This window comes from Pseudopipra pipra, chromosome 4, assembly GCF_036250125.1.
Source record: "Pseudopipra pipra isolate bDixPip1 chromosome 4, bDixPip1.hap1, whole genome shotgun sequence".
Classification (NCBI taxonomy): domain Eukaryota; kingdom Metazoa; phylum Chordata; class Aves; order Passeriformes; family Pipridae; genus Pseudopipra; species Pseudopipra pipra.
This window is the reverse complement of record NC_087552.1, coordinates 2350809-2373226: the sequence shown is the minus strand read 5'-3', so window position 1 is coordinate 2373226 and position 22418 is coordinate 2350809. Positions and strand designations below refer to the sequence as shown.

At 42.8% G+C, this 22418-nt stretch overlaps 3 protein-coding genes across 13 annotated transcripts in view; 1 reads left to right on the top strand and 2 right to left on the bottom strand.

Moving 5' to 3' along the window:
* The window catches only part of ALPK1 (alpha kinase 1), a 39265-nt gene extending 35261 nt beyond the window's left edge, over positions 1–4004 (bottom strand). For 4 of the 5 annotated variants that reach the window (XR_010430370.1, XR_010430372.1, XM_064653833.1 and 1 more), the window contains exon 1: positions 2497–2742. The gene's annotated coding sequence lies outside the window, so the exon portion shown is untranslated. Of the gene's footprint in view, positions 1–2496; positions 2743–3450 lie in introns of those variants that run through there. The other variant, XR_010430371.1, reaches the window with a different exon arrangement.
* On the top strand, positions 3732–7599 carry TIFA (TRAF interacting protein with forkhead associated domain). 4 transcript variants are annotated; one of them, XM_064653892.1, is made up of 4 exons: positions 3732–3856; positions 4119–4180; positions 4225–4250; positions 6330–7599. In XM_064653892.1, exon 4 carries the CDS (start codon positions 6344–6346, stop codon positions 6914–6916), a length of 573 nt encoding a protein of 190 aa, XP_064509962.1. In that variant the 5' UTR covers positions 3732–3856; positions 4119–4180; positions 4225–4250; positions 6330–6343; the 3' UTR covers positions 6917–7599. The 4 variants fall into 4 exon arrangements, with proteins under 4 accessions (XP_064509962.1, XP_064509963.1, XP_064509960.1 ...); XM_064653893.1 differs by having other exon boundaries at positions 3756–3856; positions 4119–4250; XM_064653890.1 differs by lacking the exons at positions 3732–3856; positions 4119–4180 and having other exon boundaries at positions 4197–4250; positions 5259–7599.
* A 2295-nt stretch (positions 7600–9894) lies between these two features.
* AP1AR (adaptor related protein complex 1 associated regulatory protein) lies at positions 9895–22380 on the bottom strand. Of its 4 annotated transcripts, none has more exons than XM_064653881.1 (10): positions 22118–22380; positions 19519–19567; positions 18826–18852; positions 18067–18092; positions 17574–17670; positions 16756–16854; positions 14445–14506; positions 13463–13536; positions 12576–12704; positions 9895–11438 (listed from the first exon to the last, which is right to left on the bottom strand). In XM_064653881.1, the coding sequence occupies exons 1-10, from the start codon at positions 22192–22194 to the stop codon at positions 11173–11175; spliced, it is 906 nt and encodes a 301-aa protein (XP_064509951.1). In that variant the 5' UTR covers positions 22195–22380; the 3' UTR covers positions 9895–11172. The 4 variants fall into 4 exon arrangements, with proteins under 4 accessions (XP_064509951.1, XP_064509948.1, XP_064509952.1 ...); XM_064653878.1 differs by lacking the exon at positions 22118–22380 and adding an exon at positions 21690–21991; XM_064653882.1 differs by lacking the exon at positions 16756–16854 and having other exon boundaries at positions 22118–22364.
* Positions 22381–22418: the final 38 nt, after the last annotated feature.

Genomic DNA, 22418 nt, shown 5'->3' with positions numbered 1-22418 from the left:
TTCAAAATAACTTTGTTTAATCAAGAGAGCTGGAAACGATGGTTCTGTTCAGCCCAGAAATCATCTCCATCTAACTGGTGTCAAACCAGACAGAGAGGGCAGATTCAGTCTCCATGGTAAAATCTGGGGCCTGGTGAAGGCAATGTTTAACCTCCTGGCTTTCAAAATAGTTGCACAAATTACTTTTTTTCCTTTTCAGCTCTTAATTTTCTTCATGAAGACAAACTTCTCTGGGAGACATGAAGCTCCAACACATTTAAGACTCCAAGCTTTGTTCCAGCTTCTAAAAAGAACAATAGGGAAGAGCTGACAATTTTTGTTCTGTGTCAGGCCTTAAAGATGATTTGATTTTGAGCAAGAAACAAGCAGCTGGTCTATGGCATTGAACCTCCCTTACTTTTCCTTTTCCACATCATGGAATTACTGGAGCTTCTCTCCCACCAAGCTGTGTGAACCTTCCTGCAAAGACACAGCTGTCAACATGAAGGGACTCCAAGATCACACCTCCACCTCTTTCCACAGTGTCCATATGGGAATAAGGGCAGTGGGGTGGACAAAAGGGAGAGAGAATCCAGACAGAGGGAGAAAGGGTCCAGAGAAAAAAAAATAAACAAAGGGTGCAAGGAGCAACAGGAAGAACAATCAGGGGGATGGTAAGAGGGAAGAACAGCAAGAGGGGCAGGAAGATGGAGGAGAAACTGAGATAGCAGACAGGCAAGAAGGAAGAGAAGGGAAGAAGGCAGAGGGGCTCCAAAGGAGGACCAAGGGCAGATTGTAATGTAGAAAGAAAAAAAGACCTCGGAGAGGGGCATGACAAAGTCCATCTTGTAAGGAACAGTTCCCTTTGGTATTCAAAGTGAGCTTCCTCAGCAGTTTAGTCAGGTCAGGTGACATGGGAAATGGAAGACTTCTTTTTCCTAAGTAAACAAGGAGCAAAGAAATAAATAGAGGGAACAGTGCTCTCTCTTCCTCCTTTGGAAGATCTCCTCTCTGCTTCATGGAGTGGAGCTGTTCTTGGCACTGGGATCAAAGAGTGCAGTGAACACTCCTCCTCCTCATGCATCTCTCTTCCCTCTCACGCTGAGATCCACTGGAATACACTGGGATACCTTTGGAACACACCTATCTTTGAGAAGGGCCTATTTTTTTTGTGTTTGAACACGAGGCACTTGTTTGCTGTACAGTAACAGTAACTTATTGCAGAACCTAATTATTTACTGCATTATGCTTTTCCCAAACTAACCCTTGGAAGTTACCACTGTTACCATGATCTTACAGGCACCTCAACAGCTCTTGCAATATCAAAACGAAATTTCTGACTTAAAACGAAAAAAATAAGAAAAAAAAAAGAAAGAAAACCCCCACGAACCAACAACAAATACTCAGAAAACACCAAAAACCCCCAGAGGAATGATGGCTTCCCATGTGCGGTCACACATTGCCACCTACCGGCTCCCACTCCTGTGCCCTCGGTGCTAAGGTGGTTTGGAATAATAAAAGGGCTGAAAAGCAGGGAGAAAGAGCAGCAGGAGGGTACAGGTTGGTACTGGAACCCAACACACGCTGTTACAGGTGAGGCAGTGAACAGTATCGTACCCCGGCATCGCCCGGGCACAAGCAAATAAAAACCAGCCTCGAGGGGGGGACAACTACTCATCTCTTGCACCCTTCTCAAGCTTTCTGCTGAGCTCACCACGTCACATCACATCTGCCACATGCACGACACGGAAACATGGCTCGAGTCCCCTTGTGGCAAGAGCCAGCCCTGCAGAAAAGCACCATTTCTGCCTTAAATATCACCGCGGCGTCCCCAAATCGTAACCAGGCAGGCGAATCATCAGGAAAATATACTTTTTTATAACTCTTCTCACCCACCACGATCTTCCCAGAAAGCGGAAGAAACATATCTCCCCTCACCGACTCCGACTTTCTAAGTCAATCACGACTGAAAGAAATGCAAGAATACTTAGTATTTTTTGTTTTCCAGATGTTGCCTGTTCAGGTTCTGGAGTTACAGCAATCAGTTGCTAGAAAAATAAATAAGGTACCATCACGGCCAGTTCAAAACCACCTCAGTCATTCAGCCCATGTATCACAAATACTTAATTAGCCCAAACGACGTGTTTATTTGCAGTTTCGCTTTTGACCGAAGAAATTTCAACTAACAAAGGAAGTTATTGTAATACAGAAAGGAACTCTAGTAAAGCACAGAAACATTTTAGCAGGAAGGTCACCCAAAATCCCCAGAAGCAGGCAGAGAGTGCCTGCATTTGTTTTTTTCTCATAAGGGGCAAACCTGGAGTTGTTTTCCCGAAGCTGGCAGCATTTTAACTGGTTAGAAACTTAAGGAAGACAGGAGCGGTAAATCCAGTTCCTGCCCTCCCCTGTACAAAACCACACAGAGCTATACTTAAAATAATAAGGAATATGTAATTAACATGATGTTACACAACCCCAGGGGGGGGGGGGAAAAAAAAAGGAAAGGTACTCACATACCTCAATAGGTAAAAGTATCAAAACAATCCTATCAGAAAAACTCTCTCGCAGCCTGGGAATCAGACTGTTTCCGGAAGCAAAGGGCTGACAGGAATTAAAACTATCGACAGATGCAATAAATAGCAGGATTGCACAATTCTGGCTTTTCCGGGAAGACAGCGAAGTGCCTTTTTGTTTTTATGTGTGAGCACACAGGCCAAGCCCTGCCTGGTGCAGAAAAGGCATTCTGCTACGGGAGAAACTCGGAATAATTTGTTTCCCTTCTCTGCTTTTTCAACACAGTTTAATCCCTTTTTCTTTCTGATGTCAGGGGAGAAGAGCACATGGAACAGGACGTATCAGCCTGCACACAGATAAAAGTTATTCCACGGGAACTACAAAGGGAGCTTATCAACCCACGAGTCATTTACCTGTTTGCTGGACACATAAAAAGAACCCACAAGCGAAAAATAGTTTATATGGACCGACGCAGTGTTTCACCACCCCTGCCAAAGCAAGCAAACCTTCAGTATTTATCGAGGCACAGTACCAACACTGCAGAAGCAGAGGGAAGGAAGGACACTGAATATTTGGGATCTGGATTGAAAAGGAACAGGTTTTTCCTCCTCTCTGCCTCTTGTTCTGTGCTGGGCAATAATCTTGGTTATTAAGAAAAACTAAGCAGCTGCATGAGGAAGAACTGCTCATTTTTTTTCCCCCCCTACCAGACGGCACAGCTGCCTCAGGATTTTTAAAGAGTAGAACCAAACCAAACCAACCAAAAACAAAAAGTGAAGCTTTCAGCTCATCTTAGATCAGCGGCCAGGGAAAGATTAGGTTATTTAGGTTATTTTCCAAAGGCGGTGCAACAAAAGCTGAACTGCGGTTGCTTAAAGCAAACCACCAAATATTTTTAAATAATCACTTTAAGGGCACCATCGGGTCAACAAGTTACGCTTGTGATGTGACGCTTACTTGGTGTATTTTATTCTTCGAAGTGCTCCCTTGGGGGCGAAAATTATTTTGCCCGACGCCCGAGCCCGCGGACCCTCGGTCTGATCCCCGACGTGACTGAGGGCGCGACACCTTCGGATGCCCACAGCTGAAAATCCGAAATTTCTTTCGATTTATTCACCACAATAAATAATTTACCTTTTTGCCGTTTTTTTTTCTTTTTTTTTTTTTTTGGGAGGGTGAGAGTTGTTTGGTTGGTTTTTTTTTCCCCCTGAAAAATAAGTTCAACTTCCGGCCCCGCCGTGCCCTCAGCGCCGCCCCCCTCAGCCCTTCCCGCCTCAGCGCCTCCCGCCTCAGCGCTTCCCCCCGGCTCCGCAGGGAATTACCGGGCGTTCGGAGCCGCTGGAACCCCTCGGCAGGAGAGGAGGTGAGGGGAAGGAAGGAAGGGAGGAAGGAATGGAAGGAGGCGGGATGGATCAGCGGGTAGAACCGGGGGCGTGTTGGGGCGGTCGCGATGGAGGCGGCGGGTTCGGTCGGGAGGATGGCGGGCTGGGGAGGCGGCACCGAGCCCCCTGCTCCGGGAGTCCGTTCTCCTGCCTCTGGAAACGGGGATGGTGACGCTTCACCGGGGGAGAGGATGGGATGAGATGGGATGAGATGAGATCACGGTTTGTTTGTCTCGAACGAAGGTGCGGAGGGAGAACAGCGGGGAGAGGAGCTGCGGGAGAAGCCCCCGGATTCAACTGGAGAAGCCCCCGGATTCAACTGGAGAAGCCCCCGGATTCAACTGGAGAAAGTTTACTTCTGTCCTAAGCGCTCCAGTAAGTAAAACCTCCTTCAGCAATTACGTGGTAGTATGCTAAGTATGTTCAACCTCGATAAACTTTTAGGGCGGGACAGAGGCCAGCTGGGGTGGAGATGCCTGAGGTGGTACACGAGGATAGATAGATAGATAGATAGATAGATATAGATAGCAGGGTCTGTGGGTGCTGCTGGAGCAACTGGTGGCTGGTCTTGCGTAATAAATGTAGCCATTTGTAAAATTGATCATTAACACGTGAGTAAAGCCAGTGTTATGCGCTGATCTGTGTACACATCAGATTTCTCAAAGTGTGTCTTTCTGTTCCTGTGTTTTGCCTACTCCTGGTGCGTTTCAGAAACCAAGTAACAAAGATAATAGCTGAAGCAGAACGTGCTTTTAAGTTGGTATCAAATTCAGCCCAAGTCTCGAGGCAGAAAACTGTCTCTAAGCTGATGTAAGAACTAAGGAAAATCAAAGGACTTGGTGGGTTTCCCCTTTCACCAGAAATGACCTCATATAATATCCCCTTATTGGTGCAAAACAGGAAAGGGCAGAACTAGACACAGACACAGTCCCTGCTGCTCACAGAGCTGCTTCCAGCATACCAGAGCTGAGGAATCTACCAGGAGGAAGGATGGATGCTGGTGGCACCACAGCTTGTCTCACAGATGGCAAAGGAATAACCTGCCATCAGGGTGTCTCTCTCTGTATTCCTGCCAAAAGCACAGATGACATTCCCCAGTTCGTTTTAACGTGAGCTCTGCTTGAAATTTTCTGTTCCTCTCATCATCTGCACTGCTGTAGCCTACTTCAGTAAGGAAGCTGAGCTACTCTGAGTGTCAGAACTGCTGCTGGTTTTGTATTAAAGGTGGGAGAAGGAAGTGCTTTTGAGCTTTCACACAGAAAACGATGCACTGGCACACCGCCATTCACTGTGCTTGGTGTTTATGTGCAGTGGCGTAAATGAGCCTTCAAAAACACAGGTCAACTCCATCATCACAAAACACAAATCATCATTTAATTGCAGTGGTGAATCACCTACTCATAAAACCCCCCAGATTAAATTGTGAGCACTGAGAGAGCTCAAGATCTGCGTTAAGACACACTGGGAACTCATTGCAATCCTGCTGGATAAACGTGACAAACATCTGCACTGTATGAAACCAGTTAAATGGCTGCTCACATGTTTTGCTGGTGAGTAACTGGGAACTCATTCTCTTGTTCCTACTTTAAGTGCCAAGACTTTTCTTTCTTTAGTCTCTGTTTCAGTGCAGGAAGACACGGGCCTTGCATTTGTGGGGGAACAGATACAGTGTTCCCTTAGGTGCCTCAGATTTTATTAGGATGCACTGCAGTCGCTGAGACTTTGAAACAGAATTTAATTCATAATCAGGCATCTCTGTGCTGCATGTGAGATGCTTAAAAGAACACACACAGAACCAACCAAAGCCAGGAAAAGTTACTTATTTTTAGTTCTGCATCGGATAGCTGGGATTTGCCAACAGGCAACGGGGAAATGCCTTGAGCTGGTGACAATTCCTCATTTAGGTCTAGAGAATACTCCAGCTGTTGCATTCACTTTACACACTGTCAGAGCAGTCTCTTCTAAACACTGTTTTGTTTCATGCAAGAGGTAAATTCTGACCCAAGAGCCAAAGGAGTTGCTTTATACATATTTGAATTATGTCTGCCTACAGACAGACTGGTTGTAAAAGTGATTTGATACCTTCTAGTCACAGGACTGCAACGAGAGCAGAGCACAGAGGCACAGACACTACCTGCTCCATTTTACTGCTCCATTTTAAGCCCATAAAGTAAATCTTACTCCAAAATGACATATTTCTTGCAAAGATAAATCTACCTGTGAGATCCTCACAAAGAGCTTGTTGGCAGCAGCGGTCAGTCACGAGCTCTGAACTCTCATTTCTTTGCTCCAGCGCTTTCATCACATTTACTGTCAGCCAGTTTGCTATAAATTCTATCCAGTTGCTACACAATAGCACACAAAGTGTTTTAATGCCACGCCGAACCCGATTTGTTTGGCTCCGCGGTGATTTCACGCTGGTGATTTTTTTTTACCTCTCCCTTGTTCTCCGAGGAACTCTCTTCATCATGAGCTCCTTTGAAGACGCCGAGACGGAAGAGACGGTGCCGTGCCTCCACATGACCTTTTACCACCCTTGCCAAGGGGAGAAGATGATGTTCCGCTGCCTGAACTTCTGCAGGCGGGAGCAGGTCAGGGCGGACGAAGCGGCCAAGTTCGGCCGCGATTCCAGCGTCTGCCGCTACAGCCTGATGGACGCTCGTGTCTCCCGCATCCAGTTCTCCCTGCAGTTCTACAGGAAGCTCCACAGCTCGGAATGCTGCTTCGAGATCAAGAACCTGAGCAAGAGGGCAAAGCTGACGGTGAACCAGACGGAACTGGGTTACCTGAACAAAATCGACCTGCCCTGGAGGTGCGTCATCTGTTTTGGGGACTACCAGATCTTGGCAGAGATCCAGGAAGGGGAGTCCGTGGATTATTTTGAGACTCACCTGCACTTGGCCGAAGCGCCAATCTTACAGGAGAGATCCCTGCCATCCCTGCCATCCCTGCAGCCGGTACCCGAGAGCGGCATTTCTTCTTCCGTTTTTCTTTGCCAAGACAAAAGCCCCACAGAGATGGATGAAAACGAGCCGTGCTAGCAGGGAGGAGGAGGCTGGATCAGATTTTGCACCCTGCACAGCTTCCAGCATGGAAGGCTGTCACCTCAGTCCAGTATTCCTGGTGGTTCTCACCCCTGCACATCAGCCCTTCTTACTTGGTGTTTTCAGCATGGGCATTCCAGAACATAACTTTGTTCCAGACAAGAACAGATTCCTGGCACTGCCTTCACAGGGCCATAAGTGCTCTCTGATCACCAGTTTGCCTGTGGGAGACAGGGGGCCCCTCAAATCCAGGGCAGCAGGTTCCATTCCAGAACTGTGACCACGTGCCTTGAAGGGATGTTTAACAGGCATTTTTATTAACACAGAGCGTGCACAACGTGGTTTTGGTCCCAGCTAAGGAGGGACATAATTCCTCACTGCATTTGTTGTACTTTGCTTTTGACATGGAATTCCAAAAAGTATTTGCAAGCCTAGGTTGTAACTTCATGAATTTTGCAACCTAGAAACGTTTTGTGAGCAAAGTCCTTTTGAGTTTATGTTTTTGTTAACTTCGCAGCAAGATTTTTTTCCTCTCTTGTTTTTTAAAATGAAATCAAATCTGTATTTTTTGCAAGTTAACTGCTTTTGCTTGTGATGTAAACAAACATGCAGCGACAGTGATCACAGTACATAAAAACCCAGGTAAATTTCTTAATAAAAAGCATTTGGTTGCCTAGTAAGGATTTGCTGTATTTTACAACTACGATCTAAAAAGGAATTTATGGGGAGTAAAATTATTTCCAGAAAGGAAATTTTCACTGGCACTGTTCTGGGCTTTCCAAAAGTGTCATTGCACCAGGGTAAGAGTCACTAGTTTCCTACCTCTACTGCCTCCCACCCCAAATATTTCCAAGTATTTTTCATGTTGTTTCAGTGAAGTTTTGCTTTGTCAAGGGCTCAGCTTTTCATTGGCACTCCACCCCCCCCCCCCAAGTATTTTAATTTGCTGGAAAGACACACTGGAAAGAATCAGATCATACATAGGAGTTACCCATCTTATCATCCCTAAATATTAGGATGCATTCCAGCATTAATCATTCCAAGAAAACCATAATTATAGCTGAGAGGAGGAACAGCTGAGATTAAGGCAACCAACCACAGGCGAGAAAAAGTTTATGGGAGAGGCAACGAAACTCAAACACAGGCTTATGTAGGATTTGCCTGTTCATCTCATCCTTGCCAAAAAACACCTTGTTCCCATCTTTTCCACTCTTGGAACTGGGCTGTGGTCATACTTAATTTTTACAGTCCTCCTTTTGTACTTCTCTGGGCTTAAAAGACAGGTTGCTCATAGTATTGTTAAGTGGTGTTATCCAGTTTCTGTTCACTGGCTCTGTCACACAGGACATCAACCCATGGCACTGATCATATTAATTGCTTACCATTTTTGGGCTGTTACCCTAAACAAGAAGTGACAACTCCAACCTGAAATTCTCAAGGCAATATATAAACAGAAGCATCTACAAACAGCACTTAACCCGAGAAGAATCTTCTGTCTGGTCTGCACAGTTCAGAGCACTGAGCCTCAGCAGATTTGGAGCCAGAGCAGAGCATTCCTTAGGCACATCTCCAGGAACCAGGAGAACACCTCTGGCATGGAAACAACCCCCCAGCTATTTACTGGTTTCCAAGCAACAATAATTTCTACAACTATATTTACTTGGGGTAAGAATTAACCATCTAAAACATGCATTAAAAAATGAATCCTATCGCTATGTTGATGTGACCAGCATCACATTATTTTAAACATTATTTTAAACATTATTTTAACATTATTATTTTAAACATTATTTTAAACAAGGAATGTTATTTTACCTTGGAAGTATGAGGGTACAGCTGCTCATTTCCAACAGGAGAAGGGCTCCACGCTCCAAAATTCCTCAGGTTCTCTGTTACTGCCACTTGGTTGGAGCTTCCCATTCAAAACAGCAGGTCTCCAGAAGGGATGCTGTGGGATTCAGGAGTTAAGGACACAGCCCATCATTTAAAACCTTCCTTGGCAAGCTGATGCACAGGTAATTTTGGTTAATGTTTTAATAATTCGCCTTCACACGGTGCTTTTTTTTCTTTTTTTTTTTTTTTGGCAGCCCAAAAAACCCAGCAACAGACAGCACACTGCCAAGCATTAAGACTGAGTGAAAATTTTAATGACTTTTAAATTTGTACAGATCTGCATTCTACAGTGAGCTGTTCACAGAATCTCTCCATTTCTTAAATATTCACCAACACCGAGCATCATTTCCAAAGTCACTCAGCACCAAAAGGTGCACTGAGCTCTGAGAATGTTATTAACCCTGGCTGCAGAACATGCCCATCACAGAAAAAGCTGCTTTCTTTTTCCTAGGTCATCCTAAGAGCAGGACTGCCAGCTAATGGACTTCCTCAAGGCATGGGCAGGGCAAGGCTCGTGGTCACTCGGGGCCAGGGAAAGGAGTGACCGGCGCAGAGGAGGCGACAGCTTCAGCAGGTAAAAAAAATGTGTTATTTACATGTTAAATAAGTTGCCTTCGTTCCCAGCAGGAATATATTATACAAATAATTGTCCAGGAGAAGTCACATGGCAGTAGCTTACCCCAAACCCAAAATATACAGTTGGTGTGTACAAACTTTTAAAGCTCGTTTTACAGGCATTGCGAACGTAAATAACAACACTAAAGTGTTTTCAGAGACGTGGCTAGCACTGAAATCAAGAGGTGGAATGTCACCAGCAGGATTTCTCTGTCCTTTCATGTTGTTTGTATGTATTTAATCCAAGTGTGCAGTTCCCTACCGACACTGTAATGTCCCAAATATTCTGTGTAGTCTCGGATTATTTAAACCAGCGCCATGACTTTCACCAACAAATTCAGTGATGATGATGATGGTGGTGGTGGTTTATTAATTCTCAAAGCGTGTTCCTTCTGCTCCACAACAGTGAAGTTACACCCCCATTGCCCTCTTTTTCCCCATGGGAAAAACAAAACAGCTACACAAAATAACAGCAGAGTAGAATGGCTTTACTTTGAAACTTTGGGGAAAGCTTGAGATCTACAAGTCATCTTTTTTTTTTTTTTTAAAAAGTATAACTTGAAATATCAGGGGAGACCACACAGCACTTGACACCAGATGTGCAGTCACTGAGACCTCCTTGAATTTCAGCCCGTATTTGCAGGATTGACCATCCAGTTTAGAGGCACAGGAAAGGCAGAGCACTTAAACACACTGTTAAAACATCAGCTTTTTTCTTTTCTTTTTAAAATGCAGAGATAGAAATTCAGTCTTTAGGTCCTCGTTCTTCTCGTCCCTCCCCCAGTTTGCTCACAGAGTGTTGATTCCAATAATTGTTCCAGTCCAGTTGAATTATAAATTTTCCACAACTAAAGAATTTTAAGGACCCTGCAGCAACAGATGCTGGTCTGCAAGGGAGGGGCAGGGAAATCAAAACTTTGGTCCTCCCAGTTCTCTACTAGATACTGGTTAAAATTTGCCAGTTTATTGACACAGGAAGAATTTATATTTTAACTTTATTTTCGTTTTTCTATCTAGCACACGCTTACTGAAGTCTGGCATATTATACAAGACAATATCTTACCTACCCTGATGATTTTTACTATGTTCATTGAGGTTAACCGTGCTTAGCATAAAATAATTAAAAAAAAATAATTAAATTAATGGGAAAAGGACAAAACAAGGCTAGGAAGACTTTTAAGCTTGACAGGAAAATGTCTGCAAATTGCCACGTGTCAGATTTGTTTTGCAGCTCTAAAACAGCTGAAGAGCAAAGTCAAAAAGCACAGACTGGAAATAAAAAAAATTTTTTAAATTCTTTTTCTATATTCAGGTATTACATAAATTATATAAGACTTTCTGACATAAATATTAGGCCAACGATGAATTTTAAAAAAAACAAAAATCAGTATAAACACCGAGAGGAAAAAAAAAAAAAGGCAAGTTAAAATATACAGATATGTCAAGCCACGAAGCTTCAATTAGTGCAGATAATTTTATATTAAATCCAGATACCCAGAAATATACACAACAGAACCATCCCAGTTTTTCACAAAAGTCGAGAAGGTAGGTGATAAAATTGCACTTAATTCTGAACTCATTCAGATAAGCAAGTCATTCCCATTCCTTGCTGATCCATGTATAAGAAAAAGGGAAGCGGGTTACAAAAGAGCAAAGTGGCTTTGTACATTCTCTTTCCCTTTCCAACATTTGGTCACAGAATGTGACATCTGGTCACATTTGGACAGAGCAGAGGTGCAGTGTCACTATCTGTCCTGGGGGTCGGAATCCGAGAGCCTCACGTCCGACGCCGACAATTCCAGGACGGGATTGACGAAGCCGGCGTACTCGGAGTTGCCGTTGTCGTCCATCTCGGCGCTGACAAAGTCATTCTCCCACTCCAAGCCGTTGGAATCGTCGGAGGCCGAGGCTGGGTGGCTCCCTGTCTTCCTGCTGTTGAATTTCAGGGCTGCCCTGAGGATGTCTTCCTCCGTCTTGGAGCGTTCCCTCATCGGGATCATCCGGTTCATCCCTGGGATTTAAGGCACGTTTGCGTGAGACACCGTTTTGAGGGAATTACCTTTATGTTCCTGCTAGAAAAAACAGCCCGGCTAAAATTTGGATTCATGGGTCTAGGAAAGGTCCTCAGTTAGTCTGGAGCTTATTTCAGATGAGTGTGTATTTAATTTCACACAAAATAAGGCAAAATGTTGCTCTCAGTAGTGCCCAAAGACATCCAAGATTCTATTAAAAGCCACCCTAAATCCTCCCCTTGTTCACTGCAATCCTTGCACATTCCTAAATAAACTCCCCTTTTAAATCTGGAGTAACTGATTATTATTAAAAAGTTACATATTGCAGCTGAAACCCACAACTTTTGGGGGGGGGGGAGCCACAGGAAAAAAAAAATATCCAAGAGATAAATTTTTCCCTTCATCAGACTCCAATTACAGATTTTATGTTCATGTTTCGTGGGTCTCTCCAAGCAGCTAAATAATAGTATAATATACAGTGCTAAACATTTAACCTACACAAAGATTGGCAGAAAGAGTGTATTAAAGCAAAAAAATAATAAAAAAAAATCAGCTATGCATTGGCTAAAAGAAATCCTGATTTTTGGTGAGCTTTTCAGGAGTCGAGGTCTCAAAATTTTGGATAAACTTGGGAATACGACAAGAGCTTTTGTAGGTTTACTAAATAAAACAGAAAGCACCTGTAACACACAGCAGCAGCAGTGAGGACAGCTGGGATATTCACTGGAATATAGATCTGAGTTCCCAGTAAAAGTTACAGTAAAAGTAATTAGGGTTTTTCCCAAAATAGTTCAGCCAAGACTCCTGACCCAACTTCCACATTTTAAAAGAATAAATTGTTCCTTCTGCTCCTGGCTCGCCAGAGGGCAGCATTTCTCTGCCATTTGTTTTGCTGGGATACTAAAGGACCCAAATAAATTCATTTATTTACTGGGGCTACGTCCACATTTATCAACATAAGGAATTCTCTCGGTAAAAATAATTCACAGTTCAACCATTCCAGACCGGGCCAGAAATTGCATTAAGTTTTAAATCACCCTCCCCTTTGAAAAACCACGGATTTATGACCGACACAGTTTGTAAACTGTCAAGGTTTGTAACTTATACATTCAGAATGAAACTGAAGTCACAAATACCTTCTTCATCTTCCCACTCTAAATCCAAGGAGGTGCTGTCGTCGTTCCCACTCACTGACTTGGTTTTGGTCATTAAGTCACAGCTGCTCTCTGTGTTGGGTGTCAGCACTGTGGCATCAGAGGAAAGCCCTACGGAAAACAAATAAAAATGTCCTTTTTAATCCACAACCAGACTTGAATTCAAGGTTCAATATGCAAAAGCAAACCATTAAATTAAGCTTTTCATTGTGCTTTGCGGCCCTTTAAACCTCAGGAACGCTGGAAAAGGCACTTCACTTCAAAGCATCATCACTAGATTTTTAATAGTCATCTTCACTAGGAGATTATCTAATTAGAACCAGAGAGGAATTTAATAAGCTGTCAGCTGGACTTGTATGAAGACCTGTAAAAAAAAAGCCCCAAAAATGAACCCTCTCCCCCCAGAAAAATGAACTACTGGCATGTGTTTTCCCCAAGAATTGCCATCACTCCTCCAATTTCTTAGTCATCGTTGTACTGTCATCACAATTTGGGGATAAAAGTTTATAAAATCACTTTCCTCTAAACTGTTAGTGGAATTTTTAAATACAGGCAACCAAACTCCCTCTTGTGCTGCATTAGGAAAAAAACCTAACCATTATTATGATTCTAACTGCTTTGCTAAGAGATGGTTTAAAAAAAAGCTACAAACACACATCTGCACCTTTAATAATACACAGGTTTGACAAGGAAAGTTCACCTCTATTTTCTGTCCATCAGATAAAAAGACCTGTCAGATTTTTTAATACAGATCTGTGCATACACAATTGATATATATAAAAAAATAAATTATGTTTATCTAGAAAAAAAAATAGCACTCTGTGCTCCTCAGAGTATTTTAAGGCAGGCATAAGAAAGGGAAGACTTACTGCTGCTTCGAAAAGCTTCGTACTGGAATTTTGTATTCCTTAAGAAAGGATCGAGATCCTCCTCTGCCACAGAGCTGGAAGAACAAAGCACAGTTCTTTAGCTTTCTGAACCTCTAAGGATGCCCTAAAAAATGCCAATCCACGTGCCCCCCAGCTCTGTGCTGCAAAGCACATACACCTTGAACTAAATTCTTTATAAAGAAAATGCTTTTCTGTTCTTCTTCATCACATCCTCTCCCAGTCTGTGCTTCTGCTCAATTTTTAGTAGTATTTTCAGCTAAAAATGAATTAACTTTCATCTCAAAAACTCTTCCCCTCTCTTCATCACTGTAGATAAAATCTCCCTAATTTTCAATTCATTTTTTAACTAATTAATCCAAGTCCTGCTCCTCCAGTCCTTTGTTTTTAAAATCTGGCTAGTTCCTACTCACACCATAAAACCTCAGTTTTCCCAGCTCCTTTTCTAACAGCACTTCCCTAACTGAAAACCCTTTCTAGCCCCCTTCTCTTCCATGTAAAAACAGGTGTTGGATTTTAACATTTTTTTTTTCTAAACTCGAGCACCATCCCACAGGAAATTTTTCTGAGTTTTTTTTTTGTTGGTTGGTTGGTTTTTTCCTCCCCCTAACATCTAACACAGAAGGTGGCAGTGAAGAGAATTAAATTAATAATATTAATGAAGAAACAGGCAGACTGCATAAACCATTCAATTAGTGTATCTCTACTGGGTATTTCCAGCAGGGTTCTGAATAATAAAAGATTTTTATATTAGCTGAGACTTCACATATAAACACCTTTTTAATACAAAGTACTAAAGATTTTGTGGGCATGTATGTATCAGTAGCTGGGAGCAGGTTCAGTTTTAAATAACTCCAGTGAAAACCAGAATGGATGCAAACTCCCCTCTTAACTTTGCAGATGAAGGGCAGGAGTAGAAACAGTCAAGGTTCTCAATTATAATGAATAAAATGTGACCTCTTACCTCTGAAACTCTCCATTATTTACAGCATGTGCTCTCTGAGTTATCCTTTGCTGCCTACGTTGCTATCAAGAGAAGTACATTGTTGAAAAAGCTGAATGCAATCACTCAAGAGTTACACACTCAAAACAGAGCTCTCAAGAAACCTATTTTAAATGCATCCCCCCCCCAAAAAAAACCCCAAACATCAGTTTTTAGAACCCCCTCAGTCAGGACTGCACCTGTCTTTTTTTTTTCCCCTCTTGTCTTCTCTCCTCAAGCCACAGGTATTTTCAGCTCACAGCTGACACCTGGGTGATGATGTCTGATAGTCACTCTACCTCTATTAAAGAGAAATATTCCCTACAAATCCTTTTATCCCATTTCCTCAGCACTAAGTGCCTCATCCATATTAATAACAGCTTTGCTGCCTTGCTGGGCCAGAAGGATTAATAACTCGACACTCTTAAAGCTTTCATGGCATGCACTGGGCAAAACCAGAATGAAAAATGCAAGACAAGCCATCAGGGCCTTTATTTTTAAGTTACTAGAGGAACAACAGACATGGAAGTAGGGTTCTGTTTAAGTTTTGGGAGGGGTTTAAACAACTGAAGTTGTCTCAAGTTTCTTTTTTCCTGCCTTGAAAAAACGGGAGCATAAAAAGCAGGCACAGAAACCCTCAGACTCAAGGTAAATCACTTAAGAAACAGTAATTGTTCAGTGATTAGGACAAAGATTATGGTAAAACTCAATGTGCTAGTTTTAGAGACAAGTCTGATGTATCTAGTGACTGAAAAATCTATCCTCAGCCTTAATGGATCTATCCCTGCCAAAGAAAAGCAGGGGTAAAGAAAACAATTTTCAATGTCAGCTCCATCTAAGACTTGCTCTTTGCTGGGTAAATAGTGTGGTGAGATAACTGCACTGGATATGGTATTTTTTTCAATCCCAAGATGATGGCAGCTTTGGGTTTTAGCACACTTTCCATCTTGGATATTTAAATAATAATAACAATTGCAGATTGAAACCAGTATGGAAACGATAAGCATAGAAGTAGAAATGTCACATTATGGTGGTTTTTAGGTGAGAAGACATGGAGAAAAGAGACAGAAATTTGGCACCAACCCAGCCAACAAGTCTGTCAAAATCGATTACTGACACATGCAACAATTTTTCTTATAGGATTTATATACCCACATAACATCCAATTTAAATTATCTCCCCATTTTGCCAGGTCACGTGCCAATATCCAGCACTGCCAGTTCCAGGACACACATATATTAACATTCCCTGCTGTTACAAACCCTGACATTTAGTAGGGCACCATCAGCAAGCCAAATGAGTTTTAAAGGAGGCCAGACTTCCAAGGAAGAAGCCACTTTCCCATTTGTGCCCACAAACAGCAGAGAGATGAGTGATGCATTCAAAAATAGCTGCTGGTTTATCTAGAAGGGCTAAGTGCTTGATGGGTATCTATACAAAAATGCTTCCTTAGAAATCCACATAATCCTGATGGCTTTTGAGGGGCTGGTTCGTTCAGGAGATAAGTGGTACTAATTTTACACGAAGAGGAAATTAAAATCTCTATAATCCCTTCTATCTGAGGTCCTGACTAAAGGACAAGAAAGTGAAAGACAAGAAAAACAGCACTTCTTGCACAGAACTTCTACAAAAACCAGTTAATGCCATTAAAGAAAAAAAAATCTACTTTTGCTGGCTTTATACAGACCAAAAGTGTTATCAAAAAAAAAAAAAAAAAGGCAGGCAAAAAGGTCAGGAAGAAAGAATTAACCCTCCCACACCAAGTGGCAAGAGGTGAGACAGAGAAATGTGAAATGAGAGCCATACTTAGTGACATAAATATTAGATGAAAACTCTAAAGCAGGGTCAACACAAACCACAGAGATCAGGGACAGTTAAGTGCACAAATAGATAAAGTACATTTTTACAAGTCTAAATGGTACAACATGTGCTTAACTTCAGGGGTGTTTTTTTAAACCAGAAAACCATCAGAGATCGTTCTGCATTTAAGATCAGTGACTTCTACATATTATGTAAGGAGTGTGTGAAGATAATTATAGATTAAAATTGTAACCCATTCAAAATCTATACTCGGTGACAGAAGCTGTTTCAAACAATTCTGGTGATTTTTCAGCTGCTCCAACCAGCTGCACTTTCAAACCTTGCATTTCTTTCTCTACTTTACAGGCCAAAGCCATTTCCTCATTGGTTTTCCTGAGATGGGGAAGGATACTTATTAGGGAATACTGCATACATGGGAAGAGAACAGAGGCTCTGAGATATATATATATTGGGGTCTTTTTTTCCCCCTCACCTCCAAGAGCTTTTTCTGCTTTGCTGCCCTGGCTGCTTCACGTTGTGCAGCATATAAAGCCTCCTCTTCTAGTCTTAACTTCTCCTCTTGTAAGGCTAACTGTATATGAACAAAACAGTAATGGTTAACAAAAGCAGAACCTATCTATCTTCCTAGCAATAAAGCCATAAGTGCAATAAAACAAAAAAAGAAAAGCAGCTAGAAAGTAAAAAATAAAACAAAATCGACTACAGCTAAAACATTAAGTAATTTAATAGCTTCTCCCCACACCCCAAACCTCCCAAGAAATTTAGGTAACTGTTGAGTAAACATCATTAGTGAATTGCTCTAAGTGCTTGTTGCATTTTATTATGAACTGCACACTGAAAGGTTTCAATCTTCTCACTTCCATAATTTATTGGCATTTGATTAAAAACCATTCGAGTCCTACATTATATCCCACATTATATCCCATTAACTGCTGCAACAGTAAAATAAAACAACTAATTATTTGGTGGTTTTTTTTGTTTTTCCTTAAGAAAAGTTGTGGAAAAAACTTGAGCCCAAGAAAAGTTGAATCAAAGAATATTCCCCATTAAAAAAAAAAAAAAAAGGTTAAATTTAACAGATCCTGGTCAGAGACCTGGCCTGTTCATTCCATTTTTCAGCTGAGAGGGTATTATTAAAAAGAAGCCACCTGTGTTTATGGACACTAAAAAAATACCGACTGCTGAACAAAACCCAGATGTTTCGTGGACTCTCCTGGCGGTTCATGGTTGATTTTAACTTTTTTTAAAAGGAAACCCATCCCTGCTGGACCAGTCATTGTAACCACTCACCTCTGACTGAAGCTTCAGGTCAACAACTCTCTGCTTTTCAGCAATGGAGTCGTAGTGTCTCTCCTTCAAGTCAGCAATTTCTTCCTCGGTCAGAGGTCTGAAAGCAGGGGAGAAACACAGAAAGGCTCCATCTATAATTCATGCATGACAAGCCTAATTTGCTCTTTAACATATCCATCTGGTCATTCCTGACTGGCCCTTCAATGCAGATCCAACGAGCTGTTCCTCCTGAGAACAGAGTTCCAAAGAGTTTACTCAGGGCAGTGCTGTCTCTCCTTATTATTACAATATATATATTATTTATATCTTTATGGGAAGCATATTTTCAAAACCTTTGCTGAGAGAGCTACTGGAACAGAACAATTACTATCATTGCAGTTTAAGTCTCACTTTTTCCTTACTTGTTTTCATCCCTTGTTTGTCCCTTACTTCATTTTGTTTACCACAGAGGGGAAGCAGAGGGAAGGGGAGGTCCTGAACCTCCAAGTCTTACCTGTGACTGCTTCCTGGGCTTTCTCCCTGTTAAAATTAAAAAAACACCAATGTGAAATCACAGTTTCTCCCATATATTGATTCTACAATTAAGGGGGGGAAAATGCAGTTTTAATTTGGAATTAAAAATAATCTTGCTATGCAATCAACTGAAGTGGCTGACTAAGTGAAACAAGTAAGTACATCCAACTGGAAATAAATATTCTGGTGGTGTATTTCAGGAACCAAACTATTAGTCCTCGTGTTTTTAAACACACTGAAAACGTGATGTGTGCCCTGCCCATCAACAGGCTGTGTTAAACTTTTGGGAGTGAAGTTTTAAGGTCAAGTTCAGCCAGTTTATCCATAATTGTAAAGACAGAGCATTGCCAAAAATTTCCTTAGTCAAGCAACCCAGGTCCATTTATGCTCTCAGGCAGAGAGCACTTGGCTGAGTTTTACACAAGAGTTATACCAGGAGCAAATTCTGCTTTAAGTCTTCCCAAACACACTTTTCCCCCCTCCCCTTCTTTTTGCCTTCCCAAAGTCCACAGTGCTCTCTTCCTGAAAGAGTTACTTCCCATATCCCCCCCCCCCCAAAAAAAAATCTCTTCTCTTAGATCTTCATCCAAACTGTTAAATACTCATTCCCAGAGCAAGGAAAACTTGAAGGATAAAACCCCCTGTGATATAAGTCAAGAACACAGTGGGAGGAAGATTCACATCTTGGAACCACTTTTAAGGATTATCTGAGGTTTCCCAAGATTCTCCAGGTACCCACCTCATCACTTTCCACGAGGTTCTCAAACTGCAGAGAAAAAAAAAGGAAATAATCTTTACAATTCAATATAACAAGCCACTACAGACATAGAGCAAATATGATTACACATGTCATTTGTCTTTTTAAAACATAAATTTGAAATAAATTTAAAACACTCTGATGATGAGTGAGACTGTAACAGCATTTATGAAAGTCTCTAATTTTAGAGGAATTATTACTTTCAGAGTAGGACCTGCCTTCTTACCAATGTTTCTTTTCTTAAATATTACATTCTCCTAAAAGGAGTCCAAATTAAAAACCAAAGCATTCTATGCTGCACAAACCTGCCCAGCAGAAGCTCAGCTATCACATTAAAAAATAACCAAACAGAAATTATCTGTACTGTTCTTAGTACAGTCATCTTAAATTTAGTCAGGTCAGTACCTACAGCAAGCACCTCCTTATTGACCTAAAAATCTGGGAGGAGAACAAAACCTTCTTTTCCCCATGCTATTTCTGCAGCAGGAACAGCCTCTCACAACTGGAAGCTGTCCACCAAAACAGGAATCCTCAACCACCCAGTGCAGCATCAATTTGGTCTGGAATAACCCAAAATGTTTCAGTGTTCATAAACTGCAAAAAGTGTTAAAGGGCATTGCTGGGATTCAGCTTTTCCCACTTTTTCTTGCATCACTATAAATTGTAAGCACTCACCTCTATAGTGAAGTGTTCTCCTGTTGAACACGTTCTAAAATACTTGGATCTGGAAAAAGAAGTTGGCAGTTACACTACAGAACAGTCTTCAATACACAGCAGAAGGAAAATGAGCCCGAGAGTTTAAAATAGCTTTTAAAATATGCTTAAGGAAGTATAAAATAACCACAAAATCTTCAGGTGTTCAACAAATTGACTCGTTAACCTGAGCTCGGTGTCGCTACCACAGTGGAAAGAGGCAAAAGCATGTAAACATTTTCTGTAGAACTGGAGAAAAAACTAAAACCTTCACGAGATGAAATCATCAGGATGCTGGACTTGACATTTACAGACTGTCAGCGTGTTCTGCAATCCCTTTAATACGTTTTTTTCCCCTCGAAAAACACGATTCCAGGCCATTTCTGAAAATGCTGTTGCTCGTCATGGCACTTAACTCTTTCCAAGCACCCTGTACAACATCAGTGTTCAACAACACACCTTGGCACAGCTACAAGGTTGCACCTCAGAAAAATGTCTACAAAGAGGTTAAGAAAAAACTTTTCAACTACCAAAAAAACACCCCAGAAAACTCACTGTCTAATTTTATACAGGGAATCATCTCCTCCTTGCTTCTTTAATCAGAATTCTTCCTGGTTTAATTCTTTTATAAACCCAACCCAGTATCAAGTTACCTGTGAATACATTTTCACCCAGCCAGAGAGGTTTGGCCATCATCCAGAAGAACACTCAAAAATAAACACACTTCAGTCCAACATCCATTTCATCGAACTGTTTGGAAAACCAGGGTTTCCAGTTGCAAGTGCTGACTGGTACCAGGAATAAACCCAGGGCCTCAGGGAGTTCTACACTTGCACAAAAGATTGTTCAGCACTTGCAACCAACACCTGCTTCCACAATAACAAAATCAACACACCAGCCAAAGCCTGCATTATTTGAATCGTGTCCTATTTCATCTCCATCTCATTTTTCTTTGGAAGTCGGTTTAGGGAACGTCTCCCCTGGCAACTTGTTGCACAACCCACTCGTTCCTTGTTGCACAACCTTTCCTGCCACTAAGGAACCGTTTCCAGTGGATTCACTGCTCTGAAACCAGGGGGGAAAGGCCACTTGAATTCATGCACTACATGGCAAGTGCAATTGGGACACGTGGCACCAACACTTTACAGCACCAGGCAGTAGGTAAATTATTTCCAAGCTCACAACCACAGGAGCTTCAAAGACCTGAAGTTATTACAGAGACTAACTTTACAGCACTCCATACATATATATATATATATATATATATGTATTTTAAGCACAGTTCCAAGCAAGGCAACTTATAATCTTGCAGGTTATCAAAACACTTGTTAAAAACTCTATACTTAATTATTTAATTGGGAGTTTATTTCTTGCAGTCGAATCTTGGAACATCTAAAAATACTGAAACTGGGAGGGAGGGGAGGGCTCTGAGTGATTAAAATAATCCTGAAGTTGATAAGCTGCATTATTACATTATGCTGTTCCAGAAGTAGCCAAATGTGCATAATTTTGTAGCAATGTAATTTGCAGACTTGGGGTGTTGGGCTGTGAGTGGAGACTGTGCAAAAAGCACATGTGGAGGAAGAACCTTTCAAGCATTATCTTGTTTTTATTTTTTTTCAGAACACAAGAAAGTGCTGCCTGCTGTCAAAGCATTTCAGATGTTCTCCTACCCTCTGCTAGGGTACTAAAAATACAAGCAGGTATCCTCTACACACACTGCCCTGGTTTTTCACCCAATTCTCTGAGAGGCAGCTCGTCTTGAAGCCCTTTTAGGAGAAGGTGAGACTTGCCTGCCAGAGCCGATGTGAAATAAGAGGCCACGGGTTTGCAGCATGTAAAAGTGCTCAGTGTGCCTGTCTAGAACTACTTCTATCCTAACACATCAAAAATAAGCAATAGGTAGATATCAAATACTGGTTGGTATATGGGAAAAAACCAAAAACAAGTTATTTTTTTTACAAGTAGGATTTCCTTCCCGTTTGCACACTTCTTTTCCATGAACTGGCCGCTGCAGAATGAAACCGGGGTTACACATTTACAAGAGATATGAAGAGACATGAGTTCATTCCAACCATTCTGCGAGAGATATGAGTTCATCCGAACCCTTCTGCTCCCGATTTACCCCAACAGCGCCTCAGCCTCTGACTCACAGCGCGGACGAGCTCCCATTGCAGAAAAACCGGGTGTTTTTCCACCCAAAACCACGGCCGCCTGCACAGGTTTCGGCAGCTGACCCGAAAAACCTTCCCTGAGCGTCTCCTGCCGGAAAAACAACACTGCTGGGAAGGGTAAGGAGCCGGTTACCCTGGAAGTGCATTACCCCCGACCGCACAAACCGCACGGAGCCCAGCGGGCTCCCCGGCGCCTCCATCCACCTCCATCCCCCCGGGATGCCGCGGCTCCCTGCGGGAAGGGGCGAGGGGCTGCGGGGGCGATGCGATGCGATGTCTGGGTGCGCCCCGCAGCCCTGTGACCCCCCTCCTGCCCCTCGGGAGCCCCCGGGAAGGCGGGGCCGGGCCGTGCCGGCACCTCCCCGCCCCGGGGAGGGGAAAGGGGCAGCCGCGGTCCCCCCGCTCACCCTCCGCCGCGCTGCAGCCGGCCCGCGTCCCTCCGGAAGAACAGCCCGCAGCACCACTGCGCCCAGCAGTTCCCCATCGCATCCTGCTGGGAACAGCTCCTCCTCCTCCTCCTCCTCCTCCTCCTCCTCCTCCTCCCTTCCCGCCGGGCTCAAGCCGCCCCGGCCATGGGGATGGGCGGCCGCGGACCCCCGGGAACAAAGGGCCGGCACAGCCTCATGGCTGCGCAGGGGCGGGCGGTGCTGCTCGCCCCGACCGCCGGCACCGCCCACGGCTCCGGCATCACAGCGGCATCAGCCCGCC